This window comes from Dermacentor variabilis, unplaced genomic scaffold (assembly GCF_050947875.1).
Source record: "Dermacentor variabilis isolate Ectoservices unplaced genomic scaffold, ASM5094787v1 scaffold_12, whole genome shotgun sequence".
NCBI lineage: Eukaryota > Metazoa > Arthropoda > Arachnida > Ixodida > Ixodidae > Dermacentor > Dermacentor variabilis.
This window is the reverse complement of record NW_027460280.1, coordinates 23,886,217-23,906,980: the sequence shown is the minus strand read 5'-3', so window position 1 is coordinate 23,906,980 and position 20,764 is coordinate 23,886,217. Positions and strand designations below refer to the sequence as shown.

Below are 20,764 nucleotides of genomic sequence, written 5' to 3'. Positions count from 1 at the left end.
GATATCGTTTTCTCACATGTATTCTGCATCTATTATTAACTTCCCTGATGTCAGCGTATCAGTACAAAATGATAAACTATCTACTGCCCCGTACAAAACACCAACAGACCGATATCAATATTTGCACTTCGATAGTAACCACGTTAAACATTGCAAAACTAGCATTCCTTATAGTCAGGCCTTACATTTAAAAAAAATCTGCTCTGAACAATCCGGGTTTAAAAGAAATTGCGCAGCACTAAAGAACGCTTTAGTCAAACAAAATTATCCACCACAGCAAACTGACGACGCATTAAAATGCGCAGACGTGCATGACCATAGGACACTTCTGTCCACTGAGAAGAAACTGACTCCCTCAACCCAGACAAATCTTGTCCTAACCCATTCTTTGTCAGTCCCGCGTGTTTCCAATGTACTAAGGAAACACCAAAATATTCTAATGCAAAGTGAACGCCTCAAAGACATCTTCGCTGAACCGCCTAAAGTAGTATACCGTAGAGCTAGAAATATACGAGATATACTATCGTCATCTTCTAGGAATGACTTCCCTGACGCCATCGGAAGCCATCCTTGCTGAAAACCGTGATGCAAAGTATGCCCCTACATGTGTACATCGCAGCAGGTCACTAGTACGGCTTCAAACTTTCATTTAAAATCAAAGGCGATTTCGACTGCGACACTAAAAACATAATATATATGCTTGAGTGTACACTGTGCAAGAAACAGTATATTGGACAAACAGAAGGGCATTTTAGATTGCACTTCAACAATCACAAATCCCACACTAATACGTTGCCCAACCTACTCATCTCAAAACACGTACATCTCCCTGACCACTCATTTTATAAGATGAAAGTCACGTTGCTTGAATCGGGATTTCGTTCAAGTTACGATAGAGAAGCCCGTAAATCTTTTCTTATCTATAAGTTTGATACCGTTGCATCTCGTTTGAATGAAAGTGTTGGAAAATTGAGTTGCCTGGCCACATAGCCCGTCAAATCTTCCCTCGCTTACCTTCTTTTTTACCCGTACGGCACTATTTTGCCTTTTTACTAGCACGTCACTATTTTTCGTTTTTGTTTTCATTTGTTCTTGATTGGTGACATAGCGCTCATACATACAAACATACATACATACATACATACATATATATATATATATATATATATATATATATATATATATATATACATATATATATATATATATACATATATATATATATATAAAGACAGAGATAGCCCCCCACTCAAAAAATAGTTGGTATGTCAAGTTGTTTCAGACCTGCAGTGACGGCAAAAAGTCAGGAAAATTGTACTGTAAATAGTTTTTGCGTTCGAAATTTTCGACATTAAAATTTCAGACGGTCATTGAGTCTAGGGGTATGTGGTGGTGCCGCTAAGGCATCTGAATCATAGGGCATGTCCAAAAAATTGGGCGTCCGGAAAATCGGTCATTGACTGTATTCACTGGTTTCGAATATTTTGAATGCTGAAATTCGAGCCAAAGCGAATATGAATAGCATAATATTCGATTGAATATTCACACAAGCCCAGGCACCTTGATGAACTGCGATAACACCCTTGGGTATTGATTTGCTAATGCTACCCAGGTGCACTTGTTCCGAGGATGCCAATGGTCCGGGGGCTCAAGTGCAATGTGCACCAGCGTCCAATAAGACTGTCTGCAACGTGAAGAGTGGTAGCACATGTTCAGCACGAGTGTGTCAGCCCAGGCACAATTTCTATGTCCCCAGTGTATTGCTGAGCACATCACTCGCACAGAGAGTGATGTAATGGCCCTCTTTCCCTTGATGAGCCCGCTTTCCACGGGTAGTCTTTTTAGGGCTGTGTAACCGCGAGTGTCTCAACAAATGCTCCTCTTCCGCTCTTCGATCCTGTGTTCTCATTACACAACAGTCTTGGCAACAAGGATGAGATCTCAAGACAAGTGTTATCAAGATCTGAACTGTGCTAAAATTGGCCTGATCTATCATGGCCGCATCAGCACACTGCATAGCAACATCAACTGACTGCAGCATCATTACAACACCAATTGCAAGGCTTGCCGAGTTCTGGCTGGCCAGTGGCAGTAGCAAAGTCTACATCGAAAGATGCGAGGTCTGCGCAAGCACTAACAATATCAATGATCCAAAGAAGGTGCAAATATTTTTGACAGTCCTAGGTGAGAAAGCCTACATGACACTATGCAGTCTTCTGCTGCCTAAAGGCCCCAGTGACTGCACTTGTTGCAGTCACCGTATGCCGATATTACCAAAATACTACGCAAACACTATGCACCATGGAGGTCCATCGTCACGGAACGATACAGGTTCCACCACAGGGATCAAGGCCAGAATTAAACAATATGAAAATTTGTTGTCGAGCTTAAGCTAGCGGAAATGTGCGAGTTAAGCAGCACCCTTGAAGAAAGTCTTCGAGGTCGGCTAATTTCGAGCCTTTGCAGAGAGCACATCCGATGCCATCTGCTGTCACTACCAAACAAGGAGGTGACGTTAGAATGAGTCGTAAACTTCACCCTGCATGGAAACCACCGACAAAGACACACAAAAAAAATTCTCCCAGCTCTTTTGGACGTCAACTGACTTCAACATCAACCGTTAAATGAAGGTCCTATACCTTTAAATTCCAGAAAATATAGTGCCAAGCCTCAGAGTGCCATAAATAAGTTATTATAAAAGCTTTCTTTACAGCCACTTTCAGTTTTGTTTCCCAGGAGTATACTGTTGTTTTGTATTGTCATGATGCAGTGTGTGGTCATGTGAGAGCAGGAAAATATGATGTTTTGATACTTGCTCCAGCTAGCTCAGTCCCTTCGTATGCAGCTACTAATTGTGAACGTTGATGTAGCAGCATAGCGGACAACCAAGCAAGCTGGAGTGAGAGTCAAAAAGTTGCAATGGTCTGCTCTCACATGACCACATATTACATCAAAGCGTTGCAACACAGTAGAAACAAAACCGAAACTGGCTGTAGAAAAGCTGTTATAATAAACTAATTATGGCGCTGTGATGCTTAATTTTTTTCGAAGTTTAGAGGTAAGAGACTTTCATTTAAAGCAAAAAATAATAATAATAAAGCCTCAAAAATATTGTGTCAGTATCCTTTAAGACAGCCAGCCATACAAACACGTGTAAAATGCATAACCCTCATTAGGAAACTGCTGAACCTGAATGAATTAAATTTGTTGCAGTCAAGAGAGAAAGCTAAATTGTTGGAAGCAGAAATGAGCACTGGAATTTAAAAACAAGAACTGCCAAATATCGACAAATTAAAAAAAAATTGTAAAGGGAAAAGTTTACAGCTCCATCAGCATGAACCAAAAACAGACATCATAATTCCGGAAACTGTATTTATTTAATTTGCTAAAGCAGGTAAATGTGATGCATCAGTTGAAAGCTTACCTGAAGTCTTTACATTGTTCACATGAGTTGTCAAAAATCCTAGCAAATTTGTGTTATTTTCAGACCAGTTTATAATATATAAATTTTGTCTATTTTAAATATTGCGTTAGATGCAGTTCGCAGAATTACACTGTTATTCATCAAATATTGCTCAGTTACAGAATTGTAAACATGACGCTCTCTTCATTTTCTTAAAGTTCTCCCTGATCTTTAAGCATTTTGGTAGAAGTGCTGATGCACTAAATAAAAAATCTGCTTCTAGCTGCAAGGATCTAATTTTTTTGTTTTTCATATGCAACACACATCATCAAAATTTGTGCAATAGATGCCAAACGAAACTTTCTTTTACAATGCAGTTAAATGGGAGCCCCCATGTAGTATATGCTTCCTAAAGCTATGCTTCTGCAAGCCATCCTCTATGACGAGAAACTTGTACAACTGTCATTACCTTTGAATAATCAATGTTCAATAGCTTAAAATCTGTGCAAATTTAAAAACAAGAAGGTCCGTGCTGTCTACTGAAAAGGTTGATGATGTGACAATCGAAAATGTTTTCTTTCAGTTTTTCATAACTGTTTTTCCTCTCACTGAGTGACGAAGGAAAAGAGTGCAATAATAAAACTACCTGCAGCACAGGCGTCTCAAACAAAGCTGCATCTTAAGGCAGCCACAGTTATGAGACATTTCTACAGTGCGCCTGAATTGGTGCAGCAGCAGCCGCACACAGAAGTGCCCCCTTTCGCAATCAGTTCCAGTCGCTTTGTCAAAAGGGTGCAAAGAAATTTACTGCAAGAGTATCTTTCATTCAGATGTTCAACACTGCCTGCTCTGAGAAGCTAGTGAAATGGGAGGCCACGAGTAAGTAATCATGCATAGGGTGCCTCCATGTCTCTCTTGCAGTGACGGGCGAGGGGGTTCATCGATGTAGCCTAGCCCTGCGAGGATAGATGCATGTAGGTGTGTGCTCGGCACTGAGATGCAGCCAACAGAGAAGGTGGGTGAAAGTGGTCGGAGCACTTAGCGTGCTGCAAAGCACAGCTTTTTTCGAAATGCAAGTGTGCACCATACTAGCAATGTGGTCTTGTAAGCACTTTGCACGAATGTTAAAGGACTGCATCCAAACTTTTTCTTTATTTTGTGCAACTTCAGCGTCACATTTTTCTATACAAACTGAACCATCTGCTGAAAATTTTAGCCTCCTTACATCAGCTACAGATTTAACAATTCGTGTTTCTGAATTTTCTGATCTCATTCGCAGGATGACTTCCAAAAGCTTAACGGCAGTTTTCATTTCTATATATGAGACAGGTTTTCTTACTATGGCACACAGTATGTGTTAAAGGCATTCAACAATAACAAAGTAGCAGCTAAACTAGTTTGACTGCGGACTCTCCAAGAAAAGCAGAGCTGTTCAGCTTACATTCTTGTGACATCCTTGAGCAGATTCAGCTCCTTCGGTATCTCTGTTATGTCGTTCACGTCGAGGTACCTGGCCAAAGAAGTATGCATGTAACGAAAATGTGTGTTACACCAAGGGAAAATCCACAGAGAAAATGAAAGCGACACAAAGTTATGCATATCCACAGCTAACAAAATTGGTACTTAAAGGAGGCCAGGTTTCAAGCTGCATGTAAATTATAAGGCCCAATAGCAAAATTCTCCAGTAAGCAAGTGATCAGCATAGGAAACAAAACTGTTTTTTTTTCCATTCATTCACCACTTTTCACACAGAAATAAGTACAACAATCTTAGGTAAATCGCTTCCTCTTTTTCTAAGTTGCCACTAAAGTTACGGAAAAAGCCTGTTCATTCCATATAGGAAGTAGGCATAAGCATGAAATGCTCCTTAAAGGGACACTAAAGTGCAAAATGATTTCTTCTGCATCAGTAAATTACCGTTCTACAACAACAAAAACACCACTATTACAACGATAAGGCGTTTGGTAAGCCAGATAAAGCGCAAGAACTAAATACGGGACGCGACGCCTACTTAAGTTCCCGCACCTGGGGGCTGTGACGTCTTGGATTTTGATGGCATCTTCTAGGGCCTACTAATTATATTAGCAGTACAGATTGATTACATTGTGTTCTAAAGGAACCAAATATTAAACATGGCAAGTTTCGGGAACCTTTATTCATCCAACGCGGCCCAAATGTGAAAACATACTTTGGAATCCCTGACGTCACGCTGACGTACTGGCGCTGGGGTTTCGGTGTAAAATTTAAATACTGATACCTAGAGCTTCATTTTCTCATCTAATAATCAAACAATTTTTTTGAAATGACTGCCTGCAGGGTTCTCAAACAATGCTTCATTAGTCTAAACTGATTTATTGTTTCGCTTTAGTGTCCCTTTAAAGCATCGTAATCTTAACAATGCTTATTGCTGCCTTTGCCATTGCACTGTGATACTAAGCTGCCATTATGACCCCCATTTTCAATGTTTACCAGAATCTCCTCCTTTTTTCGTTTTCCTCGGGTGACACCTGATCATTGGAGCAGCTACTGCAGAGCTCTTAATGAGATGCAGGACTCTACCAGACCGGCAACACCGTGCCAGAACCCAAGTTAGGCCTGGCTAATCTGCACAATGTGCACTTCACACTTTATAACCGTGCGTACACCACATCCAGAACTGAAACATTTGACTGAACATATTTTGTTGCTTTTCAATAGGCTTTCCAGTTTGGAGCTGCCATCAGAACATGTTGTGGAATTCAAACTCCGTAGTTGAAATTATTCACGAATGACTCCACTTCCTGAGACAGCTGGAATTTAACCGAGTGGTGGCACTTACAGAAGGCATGGAGTGGGATTGGAATGGGTGTTTATGTTGATAAACTGTTAACTAATCCAGCGCACCCTGTCCAAATCTCATGACATCGCGAAGAGCTATATAGCATGAGAATTACAAGCCCATCTTTAGTTTTTGCATCTTCTGGTTTACGAAGTCTTCACTCAAGATAATACTAGTACATTTGTAGTATAATAGAAGCGTAATTTACCAATCTCCCCTTAAACTTCTCTACAAGCAATGAAGCGCATACAGTTCAACGGTGGTTGGCTGCAGGTGCTTGGGCAGTTGGCGCAGCCGCTGTCGTGAGCAGTGGACTGCATGGCCGACACACGTGCAGCCACGAGGACAGAGTTCATCCGAGCCACATCCCTCATGCAGGTCTTCCTCTAGACAACAGAAAAGTAACAGCAATTAAGCAACTATCTTTTGCTTCCTTTTTCATGGATGCCAACATTATTGCAACCGTGAAGCCATTTTCTTTAATATCAACTTCAGGAGTCCTAGGCCCTTCATGAATGAGTTTGCAGGCAGGCAAACACATCTGATCCTGTCACATGACCAGTAGATCAGCACGACATTGCACCAAGGACAACCTGCCTTTTTCACAGACGCTCACATCACTGCCATTATGCTAAAAACAATGCTGCATGAATTTTGCAGGGTGATTCCATGAGAGATCGAACATGCATGTCCGTTCGCTTGGTATTTTTATTTTGTCTGATATTTTTATATGTTATGCAGGCATATCCAAATTGCACGGAACTGAAAATTTTGCTCCCAAGAAGTGTTCCCAGCATGGCAAAAAAATATTTGAAGGTGGCGGCGTGGGCATCCTGCTACTGCTTAATATTTTTCGATTTCACATCCAAAATTCAATGCAAACTAAAAAAGTTTGCCAAGAACATTTTCTGCTTCATTTGGTATGCCTAAATGTAAATAACTTCCATGGATCTTTTATGCTGTCCACAAAGGAAAAAATAATAATTAAAAATTCTGAACATGGCGCAAATGAGAAAAGTTTTGCAACCTTGATGCACCTTCGCACGTTTTCTATTTTGCACGAAACTTGAAAAGAGTGTCAAATATAGAATGTTTCCTTTACAACATTCATGCAAAAATAGTGCTCCTTCAAAAATACAAACAAATAGTTAAAAATGTTTTTCCAAAAAAGCAACAGCAGACTACCAAAAATGATAATAAAAAACAAACTCCACTCCCAATTTAAAAATGTTTGAATGTAAGCCCGCTTATGTCAGGCAAAACATGGGTGCAATATTATGTTCCCTCATTTGCTTTATTCACAAAATATGATGTGCCAAAGTGGCCGATGTTGAGCCTGCTGGCTTCAGTGCCTTTGCTGGTTAATTGTCTATCAGCTTTCTCTATACGTAAATCTACAGCTCTCATTTCTTTGTTGCAAAAGAACTTCACTCTGGTAGCTTGTTTTCAACAAAAACGTATTGTCAGATTTTACTTGTGCTGCGTATGTAGGCTGCCACCTTCTAAAGTGCTAACACGTACCCAGTTTGCAGCCTACAACCGACATACCATATTTGCATGAATATAATGCGAGTTATTTTCCTAAATTTCTGGCCTCAGAACGTGCCTTGCATTATATTTGGGTTTGTGACACAATTATACCACACCTTTTTTTTTTCTTTAACACTACCTCTACAGCTCGCACAGGAGCACGCGAAATGAGAATTGCCACTGCACATTTTGTGCCTTCTTTGTTCTCCTGATTTAGGACACTGTTAGTGCTGCATTAATGTGTTTACAGCATATTATTTGCAGCATTCAGGAAAATGATCGGGTCTGTTGTGCAAACGAGTGATCTTCGAAGTTACGTGGTGCACCAGCATGGGCACAGTGAGTAAAAGGCTTTGCTGTGCTTAATTGTGTTATGGGCATTTTCAAGAAGCTGCCTGTCCAATATGGAGAACGATGTCGTTGTCGCTTACACTCACAATATTGTCAGCAGTGACGAGTAATTGTGCATGCACTCACCCTTTCACTTTATTTTGAGGTGGCAGTGAAGCAGTAATGATGAAGAAAGTCTTCCAGCCATGCACTGTTATGTGTCGTTACCTGTTTCTTCGCAACATCACTTAGCGCTATATTTGTAATATCTCCCTTTCTCAAAGGCCGGAAGTTCCCCTAAGTTATATTAGTGGTGGCATTATTTACATGCAAACACAGTATTTCCTCTGTGGGCACTGCACTTACGCCTAGCTTAGTCGCTTGTCAACAGCATGCGAGACACCGCGAGTGCGTGTTTATTTCAGTTGGCCAAAACCTGCCTGGTGCACTCAGTAAAGCACTCGTAAGTGGCACCTGCCTGCATTCCCTCCCCATCCCCATGTGCAATGGATAGGGGAACCTTCTTCAGCACCCCTGTGTGCAACGCGCACTGTACATAAATAACCTTTATAAAAAAATTAACCGAGCCGTTTATTTGTTTCCAGCTATCACATTTCCCTCATCGCACACATATAACATCTTCTCTTATGTTACCTCGACCTTTACTTCTGCGTTTCAGCTCTCTGAAAAGGTACGGTGTGGCTTGACTGAGCCATAAGCTGCCGAAGCTGCCTAATTTAATTATGTTTTGTCAGCACCTTGCTAACATGCTTTCCCATGCCGAGAACAGCAGAAGTCACTGGTGGCACCAGACGAACTTTGTCCTTGAACAACAAGTGTGGCCTGCACGTTTTCACAGTGAAAAGCTTTAGATGGCCTTCTTCATAAAACATGAAACCGTGACATTCTGGAGCCTCAGATACAACAGAGAAGCAGGAAAAGTGACAGAAAGAGTGGAGCCCTGTTCAGTATAAATGTTTGGACTTGGTCTAGCTGTTCACTACACGCGATGCATGCAGCTCGTAGCTCGGTGTAGGTGTTCTGTGTCAATTATTTGTGCATTCTTTTTTTTTTAATTCACAAATTCTCCAGTTTGCTTACAGAAAACCAGAAGGGTGAGGACTACAGGCGCTAACATGTGCCTGACTGAGGCCCTGACCCCTGTACAATCTGTGCTCCAGCGAAGCAATCAGGACAGCATCAGAATAAGGAGAAAAGGAAAAAAAGAAATGGGGGGGGGATTTAAACAAGGAATTCATGAGGCAAGTTCGAGAAAAAAATTATACACTGCAAGCTAAGAAAGACAAGTACACAATGTGCAACCATAAAAACAGAATGAGCAACACAGTTTGGGTGAATAAAAAAAACGTGATTAACCATATTTGTAGTACTGCTATTTCAGTTCTTAACATCATGATTTGCAAAAGTATGCATTCAGGAACAAACATAGAAAACAGGAAACAAAAACAGACATAGTTCTTTACTATGTCTTACATATAAAAATGCTACAGTATTCATTCACAAGAAGATTGCTAAGAAAAAAAATTTTTGTTGCATAAACATTTTCAATGTTGCCTCCCTGCGGAAGCTACTGCCAGAGACTTAGGATATTCGTGACACCGACGAGGCCTGTCAGCACTGCTTTACGTGCTTCCAAGAAATCCTGTCCTGATCTACCAAGACCCGCAATGAAGCAGACAAGGCATTTCTTCAGGAAGAAGAAGTGATTGATGACTTGAACAGGTACACCCACTTTCTTCTGATGTTTCACCATTGAAGTAACCATCTTCCATTCAGAAATGCAGCAGATGATCTTACGGAAAGAGAAAAATGGGCCGAGACTGAAAGTGTCATAGTGGGGAAGATAAGCTCAACATTGAGCGTCAGTACACCTCGGCTGTCTGTAACAAAATTTCAGGCATGCGCTAGCTGGTTAAATAGCTTGAAGCAAGCACACAAGGCTTCAAGGTCATATCGAGAGGTCTTTTAACCATCGTGCCACCAGAAGTTGCAAGAAAATGCATTCAAGAGGCAATCCAAACTATCACAACATACATGCTAAGAAAGGCTCAAAAGTGCCCGAATCCAAAGGACGTTGTGTCAGTCATCACAAACAGCCAGAGAGACGTCTTAAGAGGAAGCTTTAGCTCGGGCCCAACTCCGACGCGGCCTATTCAAATACATGTAAAACGCAAAAACGTTTTTATGAAATAACCCCTGGACCGATTTTAATAAAATTTGTTGCATTTGAAAGAGAAAGTTGAATTCTAGTGACTGTTGGAAGCGGAATTTCTATTTAGGGCTTGAATGTTCTTAAAACGATTTTCAAATATTTGACCGTGTGAAAAAAATAGAAGCACAATTTTTAAAAATTGATAGCTCTGTATCAAAAACAGATATCGCGGTTCTGTGAATGGCATCCATTAGATCATTGAAAGCGGACAAATTCGATATGTCATTTTACACCTTACGTGAGTTTGTTATGTTGTTTACAAGGGTTCTGCAAAAGCTGTATTTCCATGTTACTAAATTTTTTGACATTCATGTGTAATATATCAATTTTGTCCGCTTTGGATGTACTATTAGATGCATTTCACATAATTGTATTATCGTTTTTCCTTTAGGCGTTACGGAGTTGTAAACTTGGCAGTTTTGTTTTTTGGAAATTTCGGATTTTCGCCAGTTTTTAATAAAAGATTGACGCCCCAACTAAAAAATTCGAAACGAACAGTCACTAGACTTTAAGTTTTTCTTTTAAATGCAACAAACCGCGTCAAAATTGGTGCAGTGGCTGCCGAGAAAAACGAATTCTCTTTTTACATGTATTTAGATAGGAGCAGCCGAGCTAAAGCTTCCTGTTAAAGAGGTTTATGACACATTCTATCCCCAAGATGTTCTAGATGTTCAAAGCAGCTCGCCTTAGAACTGACATTGCCCTGTCAATGTTTTACAGCCTGCGTCCAAAATGGGTGCTGCTCGCACCACAACAAGAGGTTTGCATTTGCGTTTATTGTGCTAATGCCAACCTTTGCGTCTCTGTGCTAGAGAATGTAACTGGCATGGAAAGCTCTTGGAAGGCATGAAAGCACTGTGTCTTTGCGGTTCACCAACCACAGATTGTATGTTGGGTGAATTCGAGCGCTGTCTATGGAGTGAAAGCCTCACTTTGGCTAGTCTGGGAATGGTTGACGAGTAAGAGGTCACATTCGCTGTTTGGGAAAGTGGTGACTTAATCAAGAAGACATCGTCTTCAATCCTCTTCGTGAAAGAGCTCGGCAAATGGGTGACCAAATGGATTTCTCAAGAATACATATGCCGCACTCAAGTTGTGGCTATTCACGAGGCAGAGTGTGAGCAGCATAGAAGCATTGGTCTGCACTCTGATTTTGCCAAAATCTGGACTGTCCTTCTCTCAAATGAAACACGATCATACCATTGGCACAAGAAACAAATCTACATCTTCACCTGTGTCATCACGACAAGGAAAGCAACACACAGCTTTGATGTCATAAGCAATGACATTCATCACGACATAGTGCACGCCTGGTATGCCCTAAGTGGAGTGCACAAAATGTTAGATGAAAAAGCACCCATCTACTGCCATGTCACCTACATCAACACTGGTGCAGCGAGCCATTTTAAATATAAGTACCAATTGTACGAGTTGCGCCGCGCCAAGTACATGTCTGCAAAGTGGCTGCTTTCCGCTACAGCATGTGGAAAGAAGGCCTGTGATGGTGTGGGTGAACTCGTTAAGCACCAAGCTTCCTTGCACAACTTCAGCTCTGAAAACGCCATCTTCATTCAATCGATGCAGGAGATGGTTTTCCGACATAGCAGCAGCATCAAGAATGTCGCCCAGCTTTATGCGCCTGCTGCAGCCATTGACGAGCATTAACAGAAGTCAGTAGAGAGGAAGTCAGTACCGCATGTGCCAAAAATTCAGTCATGCAGGAATGGAAGTGGAAAAGGAAGTTTTGTAGCAGTTCAGGGTGCAGCAAATTTGCCACTTTCTACAGGTTTGGAGCAGGAATTGTCTGTTTTGGAGCAGTAAATGCACATATTGGAGCAGCTTAGTAAAAGTCAATATGAGTGAAATACAGGCATATGAAGAAAAGGTGTTGCCTATTATACTATGCAGACTATACTATTAGGTTACGGCAGATCAGTTCTGCGGAAGCCTGCAAGGCAAGCAAAATTTATGACACGAACACATTGTCATCCACATGACTGTAGCTTGAAACTACAAAGGAAGCCCATACACATTTCTGAGAAACCACCATTAAATTACATACCACATGTGCTGTTACGATCGGCCTGCAGGGGTACTGACCTGCAAACCTTTCCCAGCCCGCTACAGCTGTTTCGATCGAACTGCAGGGGTAGCGACCTTTGAAGAACCGACAACTTCCCGGCCTGCTGCGACGAGTTTGGAAAGCCAATAATGCGCCTCCTTCGGACAGCTAACGGTGCCAGCATGTCTAGCCACGTTCGACGGACCGAGTATTGTTAGTTGATTCGCTGTCGCCTGCATGGTCTACTTGGAGCAAGAGAACTCCTGGAAAAGAGTGTTTTCCAGTGCTTCCTTACGGGCCCCAGAAAACGTCACAGTTGATTGACAGACGCAGCAGCTAACTATGGAGCCAGCTGGGGTCAAGCGTGACAACCCATGTCTACGAGGACCCTCTCCACTCGGTGCGTTCAGTGAAACCAAAGTGCGGAAGTGACAACCTGGTGTTCATGATCTGAGAATGCCTGCCAACGCACCCCAGCCCATTCTTATTCTTCTGATTATTTCAGTCTCATGATCCGGATCCGCGGTCACTACCTGTCCTAAGTAGATGTATTCCTTTACCACTTTTAGTGCCTCGCTAACTATCGTAAACTGCTGTTCTCTTCCGAGACTGTTACTTTACTTTACTTTAGTTCTCTGCAGATTAATTTTTAGACCCACCCTTCTGCTTTGCCTCTCCAGGTCAGTGAGCATGCATTGCAATTGGTCCCATGAGTTACTAAGCAAGGCAATATCATCAGTGAACCGAAAGTTACTAAGGTATTATCCATTAACTGTTATCCCCAATTCTTCCCAATCCAGGTCTTTGAATACTTCCTGTAAACACGCTGTGAATAGCATTGGAGAGATTGTATCTCCCTGCCTGACGCCTTTCTTTATTGGAATTTTGTTGCTGTCTTTATGGAGGACTACGGTGGCTGTGGAGCCGCAATAGATATCTTTCAGTATTTTTACATACGGCTTGTCTACACCCTGATTCCGTAATGCCTCCATGACTGCTGAGGTTTCGACTGAATCAAATGCTTTCTCGTAATCAATGAAAGCTATAAGGGTTAGTTATATTCCGCACATTTCTCTATCCCCTGATTGATAGTGTGAATATGGTCTATTGTTGAGTATCCTTTACGGAATCCTGCCTGGTCCTTTGGTTAACAGAAGTCTAAGGTGTTCCTGATTCTATTTTCGATTACCTTAGTAAATACTTTGTAGGCAATGGACAGTAAGCTGATCGGTCTATAATTTTTCAAGTCCTTGGCGTCCCCTTTCTTATGGATTAGGATTATGTTAGCGTTCTTCCAAGATTCTGGTACGCTCGAAGTCATGAGGCATTGCGTATAGAGGGTGGCCAGTTTTTCTAGAACAATCTGCCCACTATCCTTCAACAAATCTGCTGTTACCTGATGCTCCCCAGCTGCCTTCCTCCTTTGCATAGCTCCCAAGGCGTTCTTTACTTCTTCCGGCGTTAGTTGTGGGATTTCAAATTCATCTAGACTATTCTCTCTTCCATTATCGTCGTGGGTGCCACTGGCACTGTACAAATCTCTATAGAACTCCTCAGCTACTTGAACTATCTCATCCATATTAGTAATGATATTGCCGGCTTTATCTCTAAATGCATACATCTGATTCTCGCCTATTCCTAGTTTCTTCTTCACTGCTTTTAGGCTTCCTCCGTTCCTAGGAGCATGTTCAATTCTATCCATATAGAATTCCAATTCTATCCATATTCTATCCTATCTATCCATATTCTATCCTATCCATCCAATTCTATCCATATTCTATCCTTCCTTATGTTAGCTGTCTTATGCTTTTTCATTAACTTGGAAAGTTCAGCCAGTTCTATTCTAGCTGTAGGGTTAGAGGCTTTCATACATTGGCGTTTCTTGATCAGATCTTTCGTCTCCTGTGATAGCTTACTGGTATCCTATCTAACGGAGTTACCACCAACTTCTACTGCACACTCCTTAATGATGCCCATAAGATTGTCGTTCACATCTTCAACGCTAAGGTCCTCTTCCTGAGTTAATTAAAGCCGAATACCTGTTCTGTAGCTTGATCTGGAATTCCTCTATTTTTCCTCTTACCGCTAACTCATTGATCGGCTTCTTATGTACCAGTTTCTTCCGTTACCCCCTCAAGTCTAGGCTTAATTCGAGTTCTTACCATCCTATGACTGCAGCGCACCTTACCGAGCACGTCCACATCTTGTATGATGCCAGGGTTAGTGCAGAGTATGAAGTCTATTTCATTTCTAGTCTCGCCATTCGGGCTCTTCCACGTCCATTTTCGGCCATCCCGCTTGCGGAAAAAGGTATTCATTATCTGCATATTATTCTGTTCTGAAAACTCTACTAATAATCCTCCCCTGCTATTCTTAGAGCCTATGCCATATTCCCCCACTGACTTGTCTCCAGCCTGCCTCTTGCCTACCCTGGCATTCTAATTAACTTCTAATTACGACCACACACAAAAAAAGAGGGAGAGTTTTACATGCCAAAACCATGATCTGATTATGAAGCACACAGTAGTGGGTGACTACGGATTAATTTTGACTCCTAGGTTTCTTTACCGCGTGCACCGTAATTCAAGTATATGGCCGCATTTCGTTCCCATTGAAATGTGGACACCGTGGCCGGGATTTGATCCCGCGACCTCATGCTTAGAAGCGCAACACCAAAACCACTAAAGCAACCACAGCGTGTCAGTTACGACCACAATTTGGCCACTAAGGTTGACTAAATATGAAAATTTACATCACTGACTTGCGTTCTCCAGTGGCAAAAGCCCGATTTTGTGTGTTGCGGCTGGGCAGAAAATAGTGCAGCCCGAGTGCAAATTTGACTGACGATTACGGTTGCCATTGGATATTTGTGACCAAGAAGTTTTATGAAAGCAAGAAAGTAGTTTGCTGGTGTGCCCACTATCATCCCGGTAACCGGTCATAGTGAACGTGTGAAAGAAATTTAGAATGTCACACACACGGTGTTTGCCCGTGAATCGACGTAGATTTACCAATAGGGCAGAAAATAGTGCAGCCCGAGTGCAAATTTGACTGACGATTACGGTTGCCATTGGATATTTGTGACCAAGAAGTTTTATGAAAGCAAGAAAGTAGTTTGCTGGTGTGCCCACTATCATCCCGGTAACCGGTCATAGTGAACGTGTGAAAGAAATTTATAATGTCACACACACGGTGTTTGCCCATGAATCGACGTAGATTTACCAATAGGGCAGAAATTCGTGTGCTAAAATGCATAACGAAACTGTTGAGCTACACGCTGAGCCCACTGTATGAAATATAGGTACTTTAAAAGAGTTGTTAGTTGCGCCTGTGCTCGTCTTCCTTCCCGTTCTGCCGTCCCGTTGTGCTATATTTCATGATGGTTCTCAGATTATGACCCTATTCATTCAGCGCAGCTTTCCTTTCGACTGCTCCATGGAATGAGAGCCAGTTAAAATCACCTTATACACAAACGTGTAATACTTTTATAAAACATTCGTAACGCATAGTATCACACAGATCGGTTTTCATTTTCTTGTGCTCTAATTACAATTATGCCACCAAACATACTCACACTGCAAAGATGCCGACGCTGAAACGAATAGCTTGGATGGCAAAGCTAATCGCTAGCCAATGCATGTCTGTGACTGTGTACTTGCCCCTGAAGACGTACATCCTGCTAAACATGGCAACTTCATTCGAAATGAGTGTTTTGGCGCAGGTTAGCCCCACTCGATGGTTTGGTGCAAGATGATGCAATTGGTGCAGCACTTCCATCCCTGGTCATGGCATGTGTGGATGTGTGCACACACTCAATCAAGCGGACATGTCCTGTCGGCTGCAAGAACTGCCGCTGGTCAGCTGATATTGATTAAACCTTCTTAAGCAATAAGTGCAAAAGACACGCAATAAGATTGTTCGAGCACCACAAGCAGTGTTGAGTTTGTTCTTTCTTGCATTGCGTCTCAGGAAACAAAGCAGAAAACATGTTCGCTATTCTCGCCACAATAAAAAACAGAGGTACACCTTCCTTCATTTGTGGACACCCTCGTTTTCTTTTCTTTCCCTTTTCTTTCTTTTCTTTCTTTTTTTCTTTTTTCTTCTGAGAAGAGAGAGTAAATGTTCACAAACCAAGTCCTTGGGGCACTAAAGCCAGTATGCTCAACAGCAGCCACTTTGGCCTTTAGATGTTGTGAATAAAGCAAATAGAGGAAGCATAATATTGCACCCATGTTTTACCTGACAGAAGCGGGCTTCAGTCCCAATTTTTAAAAACATTTCAGATAGAAGTTTTTGTTATTGTATCTTTTGAAAATAAGCTTTCTTGAAAAAACTTGTTTGTTTAAAAATTTTTTTTCTTATCATGCATTTTTGCAAGACACAATCTCGTGCAGCAATGTTGCAAAGGAAACATTCTATATTTCACACTGCTTTCAAGTTTCTGCATTGAATAGAAAATGCACAAAGGCACATCAAAGTTACAAAACTTTTCTCGTTTGGGCCATGTTCAAAATTTTTTTCTTATTTCTTTTTTTCGGACAGCCCACACACACACACAAGAAAAATGCACCGAAGTTATTTACATTTAAGTGTACTAAAATGAGCAGAAAAGGTTTTTGACACAAATTTTTAGTATGCACTGAATTCGGTCGTGAAGTCGGAAAATATTGCGGTAAGCAGTAGCAGGACACCCATGCTGCCACCTTCAAATATTTATTTTGTGTACTGGAAATGCTTCTTGGAAAATAAATTGTTCGGTTCTGTGCAGTTTGAATATGCCTTCGTAACATATTTTAAAAAACAAGTAGACAAAATAAAGATATAAAGTGGACATGCATGTCCAATCTCTTGCGTATTCACCTTGCATAATAGTACTGCACAAACTGTTTTCTTTTGAACTTGTAGCATCCAAGGAGGGGCGATCACCTTCGTCAACTAAGATACTAGAGTTTCAGTTTGTTTGAGTTTACTGAACTTTACATGGGGGGGGGGGGGGGGGCGTTACATATGGAGAAAAGGTTCCCTTAGTGTGAACACTGCAATGGGACCTCTTGGATTGCAGAGTGGTGCTGGCTAATGTCAGAAAATAAAGTTATGGGGTATGCCAATTCAATCTTACGAGCTCGGTTTTCTACCGGTTAGAGTGCATAGTGCATGCAACATCATCAGCCAAGTTTTCTCCATGCAAGGTCAGCACCTGCATCGTACAAGTGCTCTCTCCATCCACCCCCGCACCCTCCACCCCCTCAAAAAAAAAAAAAAAAAAAAGCTGGTTGAACAAGAAAGTAAGACTAATGGAAATGCCATTGCTTAACTTACTCGGATTAGAGTGGATATCACCATGTCATATTTTTCAAGCAGGAGGATAGACACTGCACTTCCAGTCTACTTCTTTAGACAAGTGGGCAACAAATAAACGAGACTTTTCTATTAGCCATGCCAATTATTATAATTATTATTATTATTACTTTCCGTGCCTCCCACAAAATTTAGGCATGTAGCTGTTAGATGAATAAAAATGCAGTTCCTGTTTACCTTTGTAAAGTTTACCTGCTTTACAAGAGTAGCATAAATGCGTGTATACAAGGAAAACTTCATAACACTGGCGACCTATGCCAGTACAAGAATGAAATGAGTCAATGTGCAATTATAGCAATCGTCTCGAGGAAGCACTTAGACCAACATAACTAATAACATAACATGTGATAAGATGTAGGCTGGAGTCACAGCACTGTTCTTACTGCTGCACCGACAAGCTCCTTGTTCCTGGACAACATTAGCTTGCTGGGATAGTTGGTAATAGTGCAGGTTAAACATTTCAAGAAGTAATATGGCACGAAAAGCGATCAAAGACATGCAACATGTTCCATTTCTTGTGTGTGCTGCTGCTTTGCCCTTTGTAAACAAAGTACAGGCAAAATGAGAAGATGAATGCACTGATGCACGGTTCCTTTGTTGCTCACTGCCTACAGCAAGCTGTTGAGGTTTGGAGTAGGATTTGTTTGCCTAGTTGGTATGGGTTCATCTTGGAAGAAACATCACAAAAGAAAACGACAACACATATATAAGAGCTGGCAACAGGACAAGCGCCATGTGAAAAGTATCCAGTCTTATGTGCCATCTCCTTTGTGCTATTTCTTCCAAGATAAGGTTCGGAGACTTGCAACTAAGTAATAATCTACTCTTTTGGGAAAGCTTATATGGCAGATGATCAAAAATTTCATCTGCACAGAAACTGATGGAAGCGCCAACATAACTTTGCAATATCAAGCTCTGCAACTTGCTTATCTATAACTGTAGTTTGAGCTGTTCACCACTGCAGTCAACCCACCTGAGCAGACAAGCTGTTTAGGCTCGACATCCTGCAATGGAAGGTCCTTGAGACGTGCTGGTGAGTAGCAACGTGGGCTGCCAGTAACCATGTCACTGCGCCGCAGCCACTCAGACAGCCAGCGTAGGTGGCAGCTACAGTGAAGCGGGTTCCCCAGCAAGTTCCTGTGGAAAGGACGGTGTGCTCAGCCACGGTGGCAGCAACAGAAACAGCAACGAAAGGAGCACAGAACTCACAGGGTCGCCAGGGATGACATGCGTTCGAAGGAGCCCTGCGCAATGCACCGGATCTTGTTATCATACAGCGACCTGCAAGAACAAAAAAGCACCTGCAGAACAACTCTGTACCAAGGTGCACTCACACTGCCCTCACAATTCCAACCAGGCACCACGGGCATGCATGTTTCCCGCACTGTACATCAAGTGGCAAAACATGCCGGCTTACGTCAGTCCAGGAGCAGTATAAGAGGCATACAGAAGTTGTATCTAGCCTTGCACAATATAGTTAAGGCCAAACTGTTTGGGCATGGTATTTGAATAAAATCGGACAGTATTGAAGGTTCCTGCAATGGTTCAATGTAGTTACAATGCCTGCAGCCTTTCCCTTTTCATTACATCGATTTCTTATGCGATAATTTCTTTTTTATTATTTTGCAAATACAGTCCCCAACCGATAATTCAGACTCAATGGGGACCACCAAAAAGTCCAAATAGTCGAGAGTCCTAAACGAATTCACCAGAAAATAATGACTTAATCCACAAGTGGCCAAAAAGGGTGTGCCATATTCTCGGACCATCACTTTTGGAAATGCCTTCAATTTCACTTGACTAGCGCAAGACACATCAGCATCTACAAGCGATGGCATTCTTGGCACAGTGCCAAGCATGCTATCTTATCACAGTGCAGGAACGCCGCCATGCGTTGATGCGTCTGGTGCTAGTCACACGAAATATAGTGAAAGTTAAAGTATCCTCAAAACCGATCATCTGAGAATACAGCGCAAGTTTTTCAACACATTGCTATGCACACACATGCTTGTCTTTGGCATAGAGAGTCCGTTGCCGTGATTTTCTATCAATGCCTTTTATGCTATTCTATTTCATGTATTCCGCACATCACACTAAGTACAAAACAGACACGCCTTTGTGTTTCTCCATTCTTGACTGCATCCTGTTTTTCACACTGTTTCCTTTTCATTAGGAATATGTGTAACAACCATCTGAATTCAATATGGCACTGCTTTATCATGCTGCTCCGCCAGCTATGCATAAACTTTCAGCTGTTTAGGCAGTGAAGAGCAGCATTACTACACTTGTCTTTGTCGGTGTCTTAATTGCTGTCTTAACAAATTCCGCAGGCTAAAGTGGACTCGTACATGCTACAGAAAAAAGTAATCGATCACAATTACAATTACTTCACTGAAATTTTATTAAATCGAGTTACCAATTTGCCCCACGAGAATAATTGGTGAAATATCAGAATTGACTGATTACATCTATGTTAATTTTCTTCACCATTTTTCTAACATCGCATAGATACAGTAAACAGAACTAGCTGGTCTGGCACTTTCAATGCATTCTCTTTAGCCCTTCATACATTGCTTATATGCATCAAACATTGCTTTTAAAATGTTCGTTGGTCATCATTCCTCATTTTTGTTGTGAAGACATCAACAAAGATACTGAAAGATTGCTGAAAAAGGAAAAAGCCAGGGAAAGATAGGGAGGTTAGCCAGTTTACTCAATGTGCATGCTGGTGGGTACGGTGATGTAATGTATATGGATCTTGTGCACAAGATTGTGGTTACTCAGTATCTGGGTACTCTGTGAAATGCAGTGCTTCATTGTTGTTGGGAGTTGGAGAATGCGCTCCCAGATGGGCTAATGAAAAGCTGAGAAATCATTTGTATGTGATTTCCTGGCATTAACGACCTAAGTAGTCCATCACTATCGAGACATGCTAGCACCATGTCACGTCTCAAACCACAAAGGCATTAATTAGACGTTTGCCATGAGGCAAACACCCACTCATCCATCAGTGCCTATCCAGACGTCAAC

General features: G+C 41.6%; 1 protein-coding gene across 1 annotated transcript in view; it reads right to left on the bottom strand.

Moving 5' to 3' along the window:
- The window catches only part of sli (slit guidance ligand), a 416,482-nt gene that overhangs the window by 39,512 nt on the left and 356,206 nt on the right, over positions 1-20,764 (bottom strand). The window contains exons 21-24 of the mRNA XM_075676723.1: positions 18,944-19,015; positions 18,708-18,871; positions 6,472-6,607; positions 4,845-4,913 (exon numbers count right to left, since the gene is read on the bottom strand). Coding sequence (XP_075532838.1) covers positions 4,845-4,913; positions 6,472-6,607; positions 18,708-18,871; positions 18,944-19,015 — 441 coding nt within the window. The remainder of the gene's footprint in view (positions 1-4,844; positions 4,914-6,471; positions 6,608-18,707; positions 18,872-18,943; positions 19,016-20,764) is intronic.